This window comes from Elgaria multicarinata, chromosome 11 (assembly GCF_023053635.1).
Source record: "Elgaria multicarinata webbii isolate HBS135686 ecotype San Diego chromosome 11, rElgMul1.1.pri, whole genome shotgun sequence".
Taxonomy (NCBI): domain Eukaryota; kingdom Metazoa; phylum Chordata; class Lepidosauria; order Squamata; family Anguidae; genus Elgaria; species Elgaria multicarinata.
The window spans coordinates 22,052,118-22,071,029 of record NC_086181.1 but is presented as its reverse complement, the minus strand read 5'-3'; the positions used below and the strand labels follow the sequence as shown (position 1 = coordinate 22,071,029).

The window sequence follows — 18,912 nt, the reverse complement described above, 5'->3', positions numbered from 1 at the left end:
GAAAATGGCGGATCTGCAAGTGAAGCGGAGCGGGGGGTCCGTGCACACCCCTAATCTCTATTATACAGAGATATATGAAATAATTGTAAAACCAAAGTACCCTATACCTAAGAATGCATAAAGGGTTATAGTTTAATCTTCACAGACTCATGAATTTTAGCTGGAGATAAAGTTTATCAACAAAGGTCCAGGTAAGGACTCCCCAACCTCTTTGGACCTGTGGAAACCCTTGGGAATTTGAGAAACTGCTGTGGGCACCACCAACAAGTGGTTGCCATGGGGGATGTGACTAATCCCAAAATGGCTGCCATTGGGGCCTGGTTAGTAAAAAGAGGTGGATGGGAGAAATATTGAGGCTTGAAGCCGGGGGAAAGATGGAAATAGAAAGGCAAATGGGTAGAGGGGAGAGAAAGAGTAAGGTTACATGCCAGGAAGGGGCAGGGAACAGTTAGGTATGGAGGTGGCTCTAGGCCTTTAGAATCCAACTAGTCTAAAGGCTCTAGGCCTTTAGACTCAAATGTATACTCTAAGTTAGTTCCATTGACACTGTATCTATTCTAAGTGGAAGACAGTGAACACTTCTGAATCCCTATTTCAGCAGGATGCTGAGCACCAAAAGTGATTTCTAAACATGGAAGTATCATCTTGATTTTTTAGTCTGGGTTCTATTCTACTTTAGCTATGCTTCTCTGTCCTTATTTATGCCTCCATCTATGGGTGGGAGGGATGGAACTCTGCTTGACAAACGTTTGCCTCATTACGTGCCCCATCACTTTGCAATAAGGTTTATATAATACTGGTGTCGTTGTCATCCTCAGCATCCTCAGCATCATTCTGAGACAGAATATTAGAAGATGTTTATAGAGCCAGAGACATGGCAAATGACACCTGATGACTTTGTGCCAGTCAGACAGAAAACTGGAGGGATTTCAGTGGGTATGGAAGTTAAAGTCTTGATGTAAGTTTAATTAGAAGGAAGTCCTATACTTTTGGAGACAGGGATAGACAATTTTAACTACTCATGCAATGAACTATAATCCTATGTAGGTTACTCCAACTAAGCCCTATTGATGAGGCTTGACAAGTTCCTGGAGCACCACCCATCCCATATTACTCAAATAAACATTGAATTTTAATAGGACATATTACCTAGTAAGTCATAATAGAACTGCAGCCTCCATATCGAATCCACACTATTCTTTATCACAGGAGAGAGTTCTGATAAACAGTCGTACACCCTCCCTTCTTCTTATAATTCAGTACAAAGAAGTGCTGGATACCTCGAAACATAGGTTCGTGACTTTGGATCACTGCATTACTCCCCTATTATGCTTTTGGTTGTTCTAATTAGCAAACCTTGTTGCCTGTACATTTCTTTAGGTGTTTACCTAAACAACTAAGTGTGCAACTAGAAATTAAATTATGATTGTCATTAGTCAAGAATTTATAATCTCATGTGTAATGTAGGTTGACTCATAAGCAGATTTAAATACCTTGGGAAGAGAGTTTCTATCTGAAAACTAGGGAAATTCAACAACAACAACAACAACAATAATAATAATAATAATAATAATAATAATAATAATCATCATCATCATCATCATCTGCCAGTTTAAGACCAAAGTTGAGATGCATGAGCAATATGTTATCTATAGCGTTGTCTCATATTCCATGGAGGTAGATCTCTCACATTTTGTAATATTGCTTCAAGCTCCACAAAGCCAGGACATTGGAAGATAAGGTTGAAGACTTAATAGACACAATTATATTTTCTAACTGCCTAATATGTGTGTGTGTGTGTGTGTGTGTGTGTGTGTATCCATGAGGGCTCAAAGTGGTGATGGGACTGTGTACATTGGCCTGCCCAAATGTCCCCATGTATATCAGGCATTGAGCAGAAACTTCAGAAGTAGTCTTCCATTCATATTAAACGTAGCATGAGTAGAACATACCACATATGTGTGGACCCTGATAAAAGTGGGGCCTTGATTTTGTGGAATGTTCTACTCATGGAGAATAAAGGGGCAGAAACCAGTGTGCCCTGGGATGTTGGGGACAGGGCTATCATGTGCTGATCCGTTCTCACTTTGACACCTCATGCATTCTTTGGAAAGCATGAATAGGGACAAGGTTTTTCTTAGTCCTATATCCTTTCATTCTCCAAGGGTTGTGACTTCTGTTTTGCACCTCTGTCTTGCCTCCTGGTTTGTTCTTCAGTCTTGACTACTGGCTTCATCTCACAGCTCCTGGCCCTTCTGAGATGTCTCTGTCCTGACAATACATCAGGAATTACAATAAAGCCAATTAGCTGTTTTTTGCTGCCTTTGTCCTGCCAAATGTTGGTATTTACCCCTCTGTTTTTTCCTTTTACAACAGGCCTTTTCCTTCTGCTGCCACTATGGTGGGGGGGAATGTGCCCCCAACCCCTGGAGGTTGCCCACCCCAGCATTATATTGCAATTCTCCAGACAGGGAATTTATTACACAGTAATTTGTATTGAAAATGCTTTGGGAAAAGTTGGTCGCTTTTGCTTGTTTCTTCGTTTCTTAAAAAAAAAAACCCTGAAACCCTAAAATTTGTACATGAAATTGAAAAATTTACTTTTGCCCAAAAGCCTCCAAACACCTGTCAAGATCTCTTTATTCCTTATACTATAAATTATGGGATTCATGGAGGGAGGAATGGCTGTATACATCACAGTAAGTACCAGACCCCTCTCTCCTGAAGATGTAAAGATAGGTCCTAAGAAAGCAGTGCATCCAGTGAAGTAGAACAAGAAAAGGACAAGGAGGTGGGGAAGGCAAGTGGAGATGGCTTTTTTCCTTCCCTGTAGAGATGGGATCCTCTGCACTGCTTTAAAAATGTGCAAATAGGAAATAATTATGAATGCAAAACAAGCTACACCGAACAGTGTAGAAAAGAGCACAGCTCCGTCTTCAAGATCATATGACTTAGAGCAAGAGATCTGAAGAAGCTGTGGGATTTCACAGAAAAACTGGTTGATGACATTGGAGCAGAAGGTTATTGCAAATGTGCAAGTGGTGTGCAAAGCAGCATTCAAAAGGCTTGCAATCCACACACTGGCTACCATTTGAATGCAGGCTGTTTTGTTCATACGTTGCTCATATTGAAGTGGATTGCAGATGGCCACGTATCGGTCATAGGCCATCACAGTCAAGAGATAGATTTCTGATGAAACAAAAAAGGTAAAGAAGAAGACCTGAGCCAAACATTCAGAATAAGAAATTTGCCAAGTGGCCAATAAGGAATTAGTTATGGCTTTAGGGGCGGTGACTGAGATGTAACCAAGGTCAACCATTGATAAATTCACTAGGAAAAAGTACATTGGAGTGTGAAGGCTATGGTTGAATGCTACAACAATGGTCACCAGAAGATTTCCGGTCAGTGATGTCAGATAAATGATGAAAAATGCTGCAAAGTATAGAATTTGCAGCTCCCGAATATCAGAGAATTCCAGGAGAAGAAACTCAGTCATGATACTTTGGTTAGACATTTTCTTCATAGTGTTCATTGTGGTGCCTCTGCTGGGAAAAGAGGAGAAATATCAAGGGGGGATCAGAAAGAAGTATGCAAATAGAGCTCCTATGTACATTTTAAACCTCTAAACAGATACTAGTTCTACCTAAATCTGCTACAACAAACGAAATTCCAGTTTAACAATGTATGAAGTATGTAGGTTTACTTAGCCTGAACAGAAAATCTGTGAGCAGAGGATTTAGAACTGTTAAATTTGATAGTGCTTAAATTTGATGGTGCTTATTCAAGCCCACATGAAAAGTCAATTAAAATTGGGGTGGTGAACATGTAAAGTTTATGAATGGGACACATTGGTGCTATTTTAGTGAAGGCAAATTGGTGGGGACATGATTTCACCTTTGTTCGGCTCAAAATTCTACTACTTATAAAAATAGCACCTGTTTACCTAATAATGTGAAACTTGACAACCATAGATCTACAGGACCTACAATTCCAAAGTGGTCTGATATAAATTGCTACACTACAGCAAATCCAAAAGTGCTGAAAATTGACAATTTTATTGACTTTTCACTCCAATCTGTAGCTCAGCATATCATACAAAATTTTGGTGAAAAGTACTGATGCACTTCATTCAGGTTTGTGGCTTTCACTTGTATGGTGAAGTTCTTAGCAGCAGTTCAAAAGGTAGCCAAGTTCTTGCCCTTAACTGGGAGAGATGTATTGTGGGGGCAAGCAGGCTGGTAGTGAAGCGAGAAGGGCTGGTAAAGAGCAGTGGAACAGCCACTGCAGCAGTACAGCCCCAGCAGTAACAACTCCTTCCCAGGAAGGTACTACTGAGCCAATCAGCACACTGGTGGGAAAGAGCCAAAGAGGTGGAACCAGCAGAATGAGATTTCTCCTCTCTTCTGCCTCCAGTTCAGCTTGAGGCTCCCAAAGGCAGACCTCCCATGTGGCTTAAGGATTGCAGTTGCTGACTTCGGCACCCAGCCACTCCCAGGAGTAAGATGTCTTGCACTGGCAGAAGTAGCCTCCAGTGAATGGGGCTGGGAAGGAATTTTACCTGCACACTAATTGGCAAAGATTAATTCAGTTGCAATATTAATTGCAAGATTAATTCCATTGTAAATAAATAGATCTGAACTACAAGTAAATTCTTTGTGGATGCTTAATTTGATAACATTTGTCCCAACATAAGTAGGTGTGATAGGCATTGGGCTGGGTCCATTGGTGAGGGGGAGTGGGATTGGGCTCCCGGTTCCCACATGATGAGGAATCCCATCAGGGATCTTGGAGATGTGGTGCCAAGACCAGATCAGCATGGGGGCTGAGAGCTGGCCATGTGATGGCAAGGAATTCGCATTAGCGATCTGTGACATGGTGTGCCCCCAGCCCTTCCAACCACCACTAGTGTTCCTGGCATGTAGGCTAGAGTCTCTAGCCTTTAGTCTCAAATATATAGTCTAGGTTAATTCCATTAACACTGTCTAATCTGAGTGGAAGCTAGCAAACACTTCTAAATCCCTATTTCAGCAGGGTGCTTAGCACTAAAAGTGATGTGTGAACATGGAAGTATCATCTTGTTTTTTTAGCCTGGATTCTATTCCAGCTTAGCTATGTTTATCTATCCTTATTTATGCCTCCATCCATGAGTGGGAGGGATGGAGCTCTGCTTGCCAAACTTCTCCCTCATAGGTGCTGGCACATGCCACAGCACTTTGCAACAATGTTTATATTATACTGGCATCATCATCATCATCATCATTCTGAGACAGAATATCAGAAGATATTTATAAAGCCAGAGACATGGCAAATGGCACCTGCTGACCTTGCATCTGTCAGACAGAAAGAATATTTTAACGACTGACACAATGAACTGTAATCCTATGTAGGTTACTCAGAACTAAGCCCTATTGAGAAGGCTGGTCAAGTTCCTGGAGCCACTACCCATCCCATATTACTCAAATTAAAGTTGGATGTTGTTTAACAGGACATATTACCTAGTAAGTCAGAATAGAACTGCAGCCTCCATTTGGAATCCACACTCTTTATTTTTCATCGCAGGAGGGGTGGGTCCAATACACAGCTCTATACCCTCCTTTTTTATTATATTTCAACACGAAGAAGTGCTGCATACTACAAAAACTTGGATTGTGACTTTTGATCACTGTATTACCCTATTTTTATGCTTTTGGTTGTTCTAACTAGTAAACCAGGTTGCCCGCATGTTTCTTTAGGTGTACACCTGAACAAATAAGTGTGCATCTTGAAATTGAATGACGATTGTCAATAGTTAAGTATTTATAATTTCATGTTTAATGTAGGTTGACTCGTAAGCAGATTCAAATACCCTGGGAAGAAACTTTCTATCTGAAAACTAGGGAAATTCAATCATCAAAAAAAAAAAAAAAAAGCAGCCAGTTTAAAACCAAAGTTGAGATGCATGTGCAATACATTATCTATAGCTTTGCCTCACATTCCATGGAGGTAGATCTCTCACATTTTGTAATATTACTTCGAGTTCCACAAAGCCAGGACACTGGAAGCTAAGGGTGAAGACTTAACAGGCATGGCCAGTCATTAGGGTTGATCTTCTGCAATAACAGAAATTGTTTCAATAATTGTACATGGAGAAACTCAAACAATTAACGAGAAAAAAGAACCAGATGAAAATACTTACCTTCTATTTTTTTCCAAGCTGTGAGGTAATTTCTCTTTTATCCCCAGTGCTTTGTCTGCTTGTCTGTATATCTGTCTGAATGTTTGCTCTGCCACTCTAACAGAGCATCTTTCCTTTCAGTCTCTCTATACATCTGTATCTCAGATTCTCATGTCATTGAAGCATGAGCAATACATTATCTATAGCTTTGTCTCACCTTCCATGGAGGTAGATCTCTCACATACTGTAATTTTTTTCTCTGACTTCCCATTTATCCAGGCCTGTGTACTGGCTTTTGTACATTATTCCTCTGCTAAAGTGCTCAATTGCCTACTGAGTTATCCACTCATCTAGTTCTACTGAGATGCAAATTTGTGGAGGCAGCAGGTTCCAAGGTAAAATAGTATGAGAAGGATTTATACATGTCTTTTCTAGTTGGGTCATTAAGATATGGTCACTGGAGCCCAATCAAGTATATCAGCAGTGGCTCTGAGGAAAACAAAATGACATTAGATGGCTAGAGAGTTCAACCATGGGGAAACAGAATCAAAATGTTGGCTTAAATTTGTGTTAGACCTCACTGGGCTTCAGAGCTGGAATCTGTTTTACATAATACGATTTAGCCCTCAAACCAATGAAGCAAGAAGAGGTTAAAGTGCTTCTGAGATGGTGCAGAGTGTGTTCCTCATTAGACTTAGGCCTTAGCTAGACCTAAAGTTTTTCCCGGGATTATCCCGGGGTCATCCCTGCCTCGTCCCGAGATATCCTGTGTGTTATTTACATGAACAGGGGTTACCCCAGGATGATCCTGGGATAAACTTTAGGTCTACATAAGGCCATAGTAGCTAGAGAGAGCCCCGCTTACCAGGGTCTCAGGGTGTGAGTTTGAAACCTCAGTAACTCTTTTTGTTTTGTTTTTAGAAATTAAGGTCTGCAAATGGGCAACATAAGTATAAGATAGTGACACACTGAACAAAATTAGAAGATGAATCCTATTGGGTTGGTTAATTTGTGGAAGGGCTGGAATGCTGTGTTATTAGAACCATTTCTATTGCTGCTGGAGCTTTTTCAAAAACCCCATGCAAATTTTTAATAAATACTGAAAATAGGTGAATCCATAATATAATGAGGAAAGAACACTGGGATTAATGGAGGTATAAGCTGAAATCCATTTGTTTGTTATTGAAATAATTTATTAAATGTCTTTCCAATAAAACAAAGTTAGCCCAAATGCATTCTGTTAAACATTTTGTGGTTAAGCATTATGGTTTAGCGTGTTGCCTGAATGAGGCCATTTTGCTCCCCTCCAGAAGGCCAATAGAGATACACACACACACAGCCTGTGGTCAATTGAGGTTACCCCATTTCTTTCTTACTGTAACAGTTCCTACCTGACACAAAACTGGAACTCTTGTATTAGCAGAAAACTGAAGTTCACCAGAGGGAAGGGGAAACTGTATGCTGAACCAGATGTTGGACCAACTCCCATTAGTCCAAGCCACCATGGCTAATGGTCAAGGATTATGAGAGTTGTACTCCCAACAACATCTGGAGGGCCACAAGTACCCCACCCCTGATATATTTTGTAATGGCTACTTAAAACTTAACCTATGTTAGTACAAACTACATGAAGATTAGGTTGCAATTTAGTCTCACAGTCAACTGACTACAAGATGTAGCAAAATTCATCTACTTGTCATCCCAAGGAATGGCATGCCCCCTGCCTATAGGTTGTGGGAATGACTGGGTTGCCTTGGCCCCTCCTGAGAGGAAACATAACATAGAAGGAGAATTTGGCAAGTGAGCCGAGAAGACCTTCTGTGGGAGAGTGGAGGCATACGTGTATAAATTGGACCCAGTTCCCTTGCAGCATTTTCCACTTCAGCTGTAGTTTCCCACCTTCCCACCTTAGTTTGTGAGAGTGTAGGTCAGGCTACACAGCTAGGCTGAGTAAGAATTTATGGGGATTGGCCTTGAGACTGGGCCCTCTTTCTTGTACAGTGCATACTCAGACATCGGGGGAAGGGAGTCACAGCAATCTGGTTTGATTCAGGTAATTTGATTAGCTAAGCCCTGCTGTGGTGCTATGAACAACTAGTAGCACAGTGAAGCTTGGATTGGAAAAGAGGAATATACTGGTGAGCACTTTGAGGCTTCAGTGTGATGAAGAAAACCTTCCTCCAATCAACTTCTCAAGTATTACTACCAGAAGTGAAATGAGCAGGAAGCCATTGGGGCCTGGCTGTTGTAATAGCAGCCAATATTTACTGTGATGAAGCTAGTTTTTTCTGTACCCCTTTGAACAAGCGTGGACAATTATAAACTAGATGGGATAGGTTGCTCTTAATCTTGGAGGCAACATGAGACTTTTTTTCAAACAACTCACCTAAGTTCCAGTAGCCCACATGGGAGGTTGTGAATATAGAAGAAGACTGAGCAAATGAGGAAACAGGTAATGACTGATTTGCCATGTAGCCTGAGCTTACAAGCAGCTGATTCTACAGATTGGTAGAATTTCCACAGGTTCTGATGTTTAAAGAGTTACCACTCAGTTAAGGGAACAAAAGTGGTGTAACTACGAAGTGAGCTGCAAACACAGTTATATATTTCAACTTCCATATATATTAGGTTCACCATATGAAAAGGATGTCAGGGCTCCTGTATCTTTAACAGTTGCATAGAAAAGGAAATTTCAGCAGGTGTCATTTGTATATATGGGGAACCTGGTGAAATTCCCTCTTCATCACAACAGTTAAAGCTGCAGTGGCCCTGCCCTTGTTTAAACCGGGTCACTCTAGTATAGTCTTGCAGCTTTAACTGTGGTGATGAAGAGGGAATTTCACCAGGTTCTCCATATATTTCCCCCAGCTTCTAGCCTCAATATTTCTCCCATCCACCTCTTTTTACTAACCAGGCCCCAATGGCAGCCATTTTGGGATTAGTCACATCCCCCATGGCAACCACTTGTTGGTGGTGCCCACAGCAGTTTCTCAAATTCCCAAGGGTTTCCACAGGTCCAAAGAGGTTGGGGAGTCCTTACCTGGACCTTTGTTGATAAACTTTATCTCCAGCTAAAATTCATGAGTCTGTGAAGATTAAGCTATAACCTTTTATGCATTCTTAGGTATAGGGTACTTTGGTTTTACAATTATTTCATATATCTCTGTATAATAGAGATAAATATTCCTTTCATCCTGTTCTTGTTGAATGGAATCATTGGGCAGTGTACAATGATGTCATTCCACTGGTGCGGGTGATGTTGCACAAGCGGAAACTTGTTTCACAACTATGCACAAGGGGAGAATCCAACTAAAGTTCCACTTTGCTCTGCTAGCACAAGGTGCTTAGCTTGTGCAAATTCTGCCAGTGCAACCAATCATTTCAGAGGAGTTATGCAAATGACATTTGATTTAGTGGAGTGCCACCATTGGATACTAGAGCTGTGCACACACACCCAAACTCACCTCAGAGGCCAATTTAGAGCCTCTGAAATGGCCCTGATTTGACTTGGGGCACTTTGGGTGTGTGTGTGTGTGCTAGCCTTGCCAAGGCACTGAAGCGGGATTCGGTCCCCCAAAGCGACTTGGCCTTGCAGGTTCCTGGGAGTTGGCCATGCAGACAGCACCCAGGGAAGCTGAGTGTAAGGCCACCTAAGAATCCATGGGATTCCTGACTCCCCATTCCCCGCTCACAGCCCCCTCACCCCACCATTTGCAGCCTCCTCTCCCCAATCCAGAGCTCACACTGCCAGGACTTACCTGCAAATTGTGTCCTCCTCCCAGAGAGCCAAGCCACATTTTATAGTTAAGGTCAAGGGGGCTCTCTTATTTACTCGATCTATGGCCACAAATTACAGTGGCCTTAAAGGGCCATAGTTTGTGGCCATAGCTATAGTAAATAAGGGAGCCACCACGATCTTAACTATAAAACACAGCTTGGGTCTCTGGGAGGAGGACATGATTTACAGGTAAGTCTGGGTGGTGGGCAGGGGTAGCGAGGGTGGGTTCAGTTGCAGGGGTGGGGACTCTTAGAGATAGATGACCTCTCATGAAAAATAACAATTGTCTCCAGCCATTGTATCCAGTGATGTTTAGTTTCTGATGGTTTATTCATATGTATAAGTGACCACTTAATGCTGCAATTGTCAAGTGATTAACATACTATTATTATTATTATTATTATTATTATTATTATTATTATTATTTATTTATATAGCACCATCAATGTACATGGTGCTGTACAGAGTAAAACAGTAAATAGCAAGACCCTGCCGCATAGGCTTACAATCTAATAAAATCATAGTAAAACAATAAGGAGGGGAAGAGAATGCAAACAGGTACAGGGTAGGGTAAGCAGGCACAGGGTAGGGAAAAACTAACAGTAGAAAGTAACAGTAGGGTATGAGGGTATGAGGGTACAAACAGTAGGGTATGAGTAGGGTATGAGGGTACAAACAGTAGGGTATGAGGGTACAAGGGTATGAGCTGCCATTATTACCACCAGTGTTTTAAATAATCATGTAGAAGCAATTGTGAATGTCAACACAACCAGAGAAGATTGAGCATTAAAACCAAGTACTATATCAAATGTTCCCTTGGCCCTGCTGTGAAGTGAGGTCCCAAGATCCCTGGGATCACTAACCACTTCAAACCACCTTGGGACCCTGTTTGAATACGAATCACCTCAGAAACTAGCAAAACCACTTTCCAATTTCAGGAGCAAAAATGTCTTTGTCTTATTTCTGAGCTAATTCAAGTCAAACCACCGATAGCTCAGCCATATCTAGTGTAAACCAGTTTTAGAACTGTAGAACTCAACTCAGCCAAAGAACAAGTAATGTTAAGAACAATTATCATTTGAGTATAATATTTCTTTGGTCTCAATTATGAAATAATTGTTTGCCATCATGGGCCTATTCTGTTAAATGGGGCTGGACTCATGGGAGTGGAACTTGTGACAGCATTCTTAAAAGGGCTATGGGAGGAGCAACAGATTATTGGATACATCACTAAGGAAAGAAAGAAAAATCAGATGAGAAAGCCATTTGTACTGTCAGTTGGAGGTAAAATGGAGCAAAATTTAAACAATTCGGTCTTGCCGATCACCAGTTAACTTATGCTATTCCTTTCTATTTCTCCCTTTCTGAGGATTTCACTCTGTGCCTCTACATTTTCCTCCCTTCTTTCTCTGAATGATTAGTTATTTGCTAACACCCCTGCATTAGTTATGTTTAATGGTATGGTATTAGCTCTTTAACATTTCCGAAGTCTTACCAAAGGATATAAGATAAATATTATCAAATAGATTGTATTTGTGGCTTTAGCTCAAATGTCTTCGCTTCTATGGGCTTGAGTTGTTGTGGTTGTTGTTTTTAAATAAAGCTATTATTTGTACAGTAAGCTTTCCCTGTTCAATAGTTATATATGTAAGCACACACGTATAACTTGAAATGGGTAAATCAGGCTATTTATGGGTCCATATGTATGCCCAAAACTCTGTCCCATGTCATTTCAGCATTAATGTGCATTTTAAAGAACATATGCACAAAAATTCACATTTAAATACATATTTAAATAGTATTTTTAGACCTCTAAAGTTGCTGCACAGAGGGTCAGGGGACTCATCTGTGTTAAGTATATGAAAAGAAATACTTGCTTAGTCATTAAAATTGTGTGTGTATGGCTATCTCAGGGTTAAACAGAGAAAGACTATCTGTGGGCAATTACCTTGAGATAGAGGCTGTTCTGGGAACCTTGCCAAGATTCTAAGTTAGCCTCATCACAGCTGTATGTAATGTAGATAAGAATTGTGTAGATCTGTATATAGTTTCTCACTTTGTAAAATGGAACTGATCACTGCTTACTGATCACTGCTCTATGATCACTGCTCTCTGTGCATGCCTCAGTGTGCTGATCTGAACTGATCTGAATTGAACTGCACAGAAGCCTGAAGGAAATAAACCAGCTCTGCTGTGTAAGACCTGTGTGATGTGTGTTTGTTTCTGAGCACAAACAGAGTTCCAGAGAGAGAAAAGTTCTGGCACAATAACCCAACAAAGGTTATGGGCCCAGTCTAGCCTAGACCAGCCTACGCCAGCCTAATCCAGGCAGAAGAACCAGAACTTGATGGGAATGGTGCAGTATCAGAACCAGAACCAGGAGTCTGCTAAAACAGAAAACTGTTGATGAAGGAAGACATCAAGCTAAAGCCAGTGCTGCAAAGTGAGGAAAAATCTCAGTCGGCTGACTCTGAGGAGGACTCTGAGCAGGAGGACGGTGAGATACCAATTCCTAAAGCAGAGGGAATGGCAGGAGCTAATATGTCTGGTTTGCATCAATTGTTGGAAAAGCTGAATGACTCTAACTATGCATTATGGTCTTACAAAATGCAAATGTATCTGATTCAGGCTGAACTGTGGTATGTAGTCACAGAGGATCCACCAGATAGAGCAGATCCACAGAATGCTAAATGGTTTAAGGACGATGCAAAAGCAATGGCAGTTATTGCATTAGCTGTGGAAGACTCTCAAATTTCCTTCATTCAGTTTTTGAATACATCAAAAGAGTGCTGGAATGCGCTACAAGCTGTATATCAAAGAGAAACAGCGGGCAGTAAAGTAATTCTAACCCGGAAACTGTATGGAATGAAGCTGAAACCAGGGGAGTCTATGTCAAACCATTTGAAAAGCATGAGAGAAATCTTCAATCAACTCAGGGCACGAGGGATGGAGTTTACAACTATACACCAAGTCTATGTGATTTTGTCAAGTCTTGATTCATCGTATGACGCGGTTGTCACCATGATGGAAAGTCAAGAAGAGAAAAATTTAACCCTCGAGTATGTAGCTGGAAAACTACTGGAAACCTATGAAAGAAGACAAGCTTCAAAACAACAGAGCCTTAAACTTCCTGTGGCTGAATTTCAACAAAGCCATAAATCTTCTGACGTGGTGGCTGCATTAAAGGCAAGGAAATGCTTTAACTGTGGTTCCACAGGACACTTAAGGCGGGATTGCAACAACAAGAAGAAAAAGCAGTCAACAGCAAAGTGGAGAGAAGAAAACAACATGAATGAAGCTGAATCAACAAAGAAGTGTCTTCTAGCAAGAGTCAAAAAGACAATGAATCCTTGGTTTTTGGACTCTGGGGCTTCAATAAGTATGGCAAAAGACAAACTTTCATTTGTAACCTTGGAAACTTCTACTTCAGAGCAAAAGTGTGTTACCCTTGCAAATGGAACAAAAATCCAGATTTGTGGTGTGGGTAATGTATATTTTGATTGTCTGGGAGTTGAACTACAAAGTGTTTTATATGTACCAGAATTGGAAACAAACCTTCTAAGTGTGTTTCAGTTAACAGAAATGGGGTATGAGGTTTGTTTTACTGAAGAAAATTGTACTATAAAACAGGGAAACAAGGTGTGTGTGCAGGGAATAATGAAAGAATCTTTGTATGTGATTAATACTTGTACAGAAAATGAAGTTGTAGCCAGCAAAGTCACAACAAAAACAATAGCCAATTGCAAACCACACCAAGAGTGCATCCATTTAACTCATAAAAGGTTTGGTCATGCTAACTATAAAACAATTTCTAAGATTCCAGAATTGTGTGAAGGGGTGAAAATCAAACCATGTTCTAACTATGTAGAATGTAATGTATGCAGTGAAACCAAGTGTCATAAGTCAAACATTCCAAAACATAGTGAGAGAACAACAAAAAGAATTTTTGAATTAATACATGCAGATCTTGCAGGTCCTTTTGAGACAAGTCAAGGAGGAAACAGATTTTTCTTGTCTATTGTTGATGATTACAGTAGATTTGGATTTGTGTATGTGTTAAAACAGAAGAGTGAAACTTTTGGAAAGTTTAAAGCCTTTGTTAAGTGGAGTAAAAATAGATTTAAAGAACCTATAGCTAATCTAAGAACGGACCGGGGAGGTGAATTTCTTAGCAACCAATTAAAAAAATTCCTCAGTGATGAAGGTATACAACATGACCTTACTGCCCCATATTCACCATTTCAAAATGGAGTTGCAGAAAGGAAAAACAGAACCTTGCAGAACATGTTAAGAGCTCTATTGAAAGAGTCAGGATTGTCTAATCTGTTCTGGGCAGAAGCTTTGTCCACCTCAAATTATTTGTTAAACAGGCTTTACCACTCTGTACATGAAAAAACCCCATATGAAATGTTTTACAAAAGAAAACCTAGAGTGTCACATATAAGGGTTTTTGGAAGTAAATGTTTTGCTCATATTCAGAAAGAAAACAGACCAGGAAAGCTAGCTCAAAGAGGTTTGGAATGTAAACTGTTGGGATATGATACACAAACAAAAGGCTATCGTTTGTGGTCTCCATATCACAAAAGTGTAATTGTGAGCAGAGATGTAGTTTTTCATGAACAAATGCAGGAAACAAAACAGTATGTAAGTTTGCCTGTAGAACAGAAAGCTGTAGAAACAGAAGAAATTCCTGAACAATCTCAGCAAGAGAGGGAGGGGGAAGAAACTGTAAAGGAGGAAACTATGCCTGTAACTATGCCAAAGCGACCAGAAAGGGAACGCAAAGCTCCAATTCGTTATTCAGATGAATACCAAAGCAAACAGGTTTCTCATAGAGCTTTACTAATAGCCTATGAACCTACTTCATTTGAGGAAATTCAGGAGATGGAACCTACAGAAGCTCAGGGCTGGCATGAAGCAATGTCAGAGGAAATCAGAGCAATGGAAAAAAATGAAACGTGGGAGCTAGTACCTTTACCTGAAGGTCGTAAAGCCATTACCTGTAAATGGGTATTCAAAGTAAAACAAAATGAGAAAGGACAGGTGGAACGTTACAGAGCAAGATTGGTAGCAAGAGGATTTGCTCAAAAATATCTAATAGATTTTGAAGAAGTTTATGCACCTACAACAAAATACTCAAGTGTAAAACTTTTGTTAAAAATTGCAGCAGAAAAACAATTGAATGTATTTCATTTTGACATCAAAACAGCTTTCTTATATGGAGATTTAACAGAGGAAATTTACATGACTCAACCAAAAGGTTTTGTTAAAAATCCAGGGTTAGTTTGTAAATTGAAAAAATCCATATATGGTTTGAGGCAAGCAGCAAGGTGTTGGAATAAGAAACTGGACAATGTATTGATCAAAATGGGTTTTAAACAAAGCAAAGCTGATCATTGTTTGTACACAAAACAGGATGGTTCAAATGTAGTGTATTTGCTGATTTATGTAGATGATTTGTTACTGGTTTTTAATGAAGAAGAACAGAAAAACACATTTGTAAACCAGCTGCAAAGACATTTTGAGTTAAAAGACCTTGGTTCAGTGAAAAGTTATTTGGGAATGCAAATTTCAAAAGATTCTAACACAGGGTCATTTCTGATTGAACAAAGTGGCAAAATTAAAAAATTGCTGGAAGAACACAGCATGGAGAATTGTAAAATTGTTGCCACTCCTATGGTCACTGATTTTCAAAATCAGACAGACAGTACTGAAATGGAAGACATACAGAAATATCAGAGTGTGATTGGAAGTTTACTTTATCTAGCAAACCTAAGTAGACCAGATATTACATTTGCTGTAAATCTTTTAAGCAGAAAAATGACAAAACCTTCTGTAACTGATTGGACAGCTGTAAAACGTGTATTGAGATATTTAAAAGGTACAATCAATTACAAATTGGAAATATCTACACACAAAGATGGAAATTTTTGTGTTTATGCAGATGCTGACTGGGCTAACACAATTGATAGAAAGTCTACCAGTGGAGCAGCATTCTTTTACAATCAATCCTTGATTGATTGGTATACAAGAAAACAAAATTGTGTAGCAACCTCTAGTGCAGAAGCAGAATATATCAGCTTATCTCTGGCTTGTAATGAGATTGAATGGTATAAACAATTATTTGCTGATCTAAGGTTGGAAATTGAGACACCAGTAACCATATTTGAGGATAATCAGGCATGTATTAGTATGGCTACATCTGAAAAGTGTAAACCAAGAACTAAACATGTGGATGTTCGTTATTCTCATGTGAAAGATATAATTCAGAAGGGCTGGATTAAGCTTGAATATTGTCCATCTGAAATGATGTTGGCTGATTTATTCACAAAACCAGTATCAATGGTAAAACACAAAGAGATGCTTTTAAAGCTGGGTCTCAGATTGTAACACAATTTAAACAACATGCGCAAGAGGAGGACTGTTAAGTATATGAAAAGAAATACTTGCTTAGTCATTAAAATTGTGTGTGTATGGCTATCTCAGGGTTAAACAGAGAAAGACTATCTGTGGGCAATTACCTTGAGATAGAGGCTGTTCTGGGAACCTTGCCAAGATTCTAAGTTAGCCTCATCACAGCTGTATGTAATGTAGATAAGAATTGTGTAGATCTGTATATAGTTTCTCACTTTGTAAAATGGAACTGATCACTGCTTACTGATCACTGCTCTATGATCACTGCTCTCTGTGCATGCCTCAGTGTGCTGATCTGAACTGATCTGAATTGAACTGCACAGAAGCCTGAAGGAAATAAACCAGCTCTGCTGTGTAAGACCTGTGTGATGTGTGTTTGTTTCTGAGCACAAACAGAGTTCCAGAGAGAGAAAAGTTCTGGCACAATAACCCAACAATCTGAAGGTGGTGAGATAAGTTTCAGGGAAGGAAGAGGGATCCTTGAAAATCTGAGAGAGACACCTTCCTTGAGCAGAGATGTTCCATCAATGGAAGGAAGATCTTGGATCCACCCCACTGATAGAAAGATCCATGCTATGATTTTAAATCTTTCTTTCTATATGGAAAGGTTGTTAAAGCTTCCACCTCTGAAATGCAGTATCAGCCCCACTCAGAAGACACCTTAAACCATGGATTTAACCATGATGGTTAAGCCAGAAAGCTGGAATGTGTTCAGAAGACACCTTAAACAATGGCTTTAACCATGGTGCCTGAGGCAAAAAGCCTTATCCACCATAGTTAAAGTAGGTGTCTTCTGAACACATTCCAGTTTTCTGGCTTAACCATCATGGTTAAATCCATCCAATTCTCTGGGAATTCCTTTCTCCTCTCTTGCCAAGAACACTTGGTATGGGGTGGGGATGTCCCACAACACTTTATTGTGGGCCTCCACATCAAGCAATTTAGATTGACCTTTGTAGCCAGCCACAGAATATTGTACATGATTGACCAGAGTGGTGAGTAGGTAAAACTGTGTCCCGTCCTAATCATCTAACCACTGTCCTTCTCCTCCTTCCAACAGTGTCTGCAAATGCATTGAAGTGGAATGTCCAACATAACCAGAGTCACTGAATTTCTTCTCTTGGGGTTTTCTGAAATGCGAGAGCTTCAGATTTTACACGGTGTGGTTTTTCTGGCCATTTATTTAGCAGCCCTAGTGGGGAACTTTCTCATCATTAAAACCATTGTTTTGGAATGCCACCTCCACAAACCCATGTATTTCTTTCTGGTGAATTTATCCCTTGCAGACATTGGATTTGTGTCTGTCACTATTCCCAGATCTATGTACAATTCACTTGTCAACAAGCATCTGATTTCTTATTCCGAATGTGCCAGCCAAGTATTTTTCCTAATCTTCTTCATGGCAGCAGACTTTGCTCTCCTCACGGTCATGGCATATGATCGGTATGTTGCCATCTGTGATCCATTGTTTTATGAGACCACAATGACCAAGGAGGCTTGTATCCAAATGGCAGCCTTTTCATGGATGGTTGCCCTTTTCTATGCAATGTTGCACACAGTTGGCACGTTTGCAATGTCTTTCTGTTCCAAATTCATTGATCAGTTTTTCTGTGAAATCCCACAACTACTTAAGATCTCGTGTTCTGACCGATATTTCCTTGAAATTGGTGTCCACATCATTGGAGCATGTTTATCCTTTGGGAGCTTCCTTTTCATTATCTTATCTTATATTCAAATCTTCCGAGCGGTGATGAGAATCCCATCTACTCAGGGAAGGAAGAAAACATTCTCCACTTGTACTCCCCATTTCCTTGCTGTCTCCTTGTTCCTTTTTACTAGTTCTTTTGCCTATCTGAAGCCAATCTCAAACTCGCCTATCAATCTGAACTTGGCAGCTGCTGCAGTCTATTCTGTTATTCCCCCACTGATGAATCCAGTCATCTATAGCATGAGGAACAAACAAATCAAAGCAGCAATAAGGAAATGCATGTGTGTTCATAGGTCTGCCTTTCATCATGGCTAAAAGTCGGTTTCTAGCTGACATCTGGGTTAAAATATAATAGATATTCTGAGCTGGGTAGGGCTTTGTGCTAAAAGAAATCAAAATTCTGTGCCAGGAAAAAGCTGGATTTGTATAACTGGCATGTGTTTTGCAAATATCCACACTTTATTTAATTTTGTGTAATTTGTATAGCTTTTCCAGTCATGTGAACGGACAAGATGCTTTGCAGTGCACTGAAGACCTGATCACTAGAAATGTTATCTAAAAACTTCATAAGATATGACTTCTCAAGATATGACATGGAGTCATGGAGATGGACAAAGAGCTGTACAAAGAATTGATGTCCTTACCAGTGGAAGTATTATACAGTACTCCCATGATTTCATCAGATATGGCCCATACAATTTTAAGCATATTTTTTCTCAATGAATGGATTCCCTTTTAAATACGAAACTCTGCATTTCCAATTTTCTACCTATTCTCTAGAGTTCTCTACATTTGTGTCATTCACAGTAAACCTACACTTATTGTTCTCTTGTCTTCCAGTTTATTTGAATGGTGGCA

General features: G+C 40.0%; 1 protein-coding gene across 1 annotated transcript; it reads left to right on the top strand.

Moving 5' to 3' along the window:
• Positions 1–17,775: 17,775 nt before the first annotated feature.
• LOC134405424 (olfactory receptor 14L1-like) lies at positions 17,776–18,369 on the top strand. Its single transcript, XM_063136669.1, has one exon. The coding sequence runs from the start codon at positions 17,776–17,778 to the stop codon at positions 18,367–18,369; it is 594 nt and encodes a 197-aa protein (XP_062992739.1).
• Positions 18,370–18,912: the final 543 nt, after the last annotated feature.

What these genes read in the sequence shown, in the direction of transcription:
- LOC134405424 (XM_063136669.1), top strand. Translation starts at nt 17,776, where the DNA reads ATGGCATATGATCGGTATGTTGCCATCTGTGATCCATTGTTTTATGAG.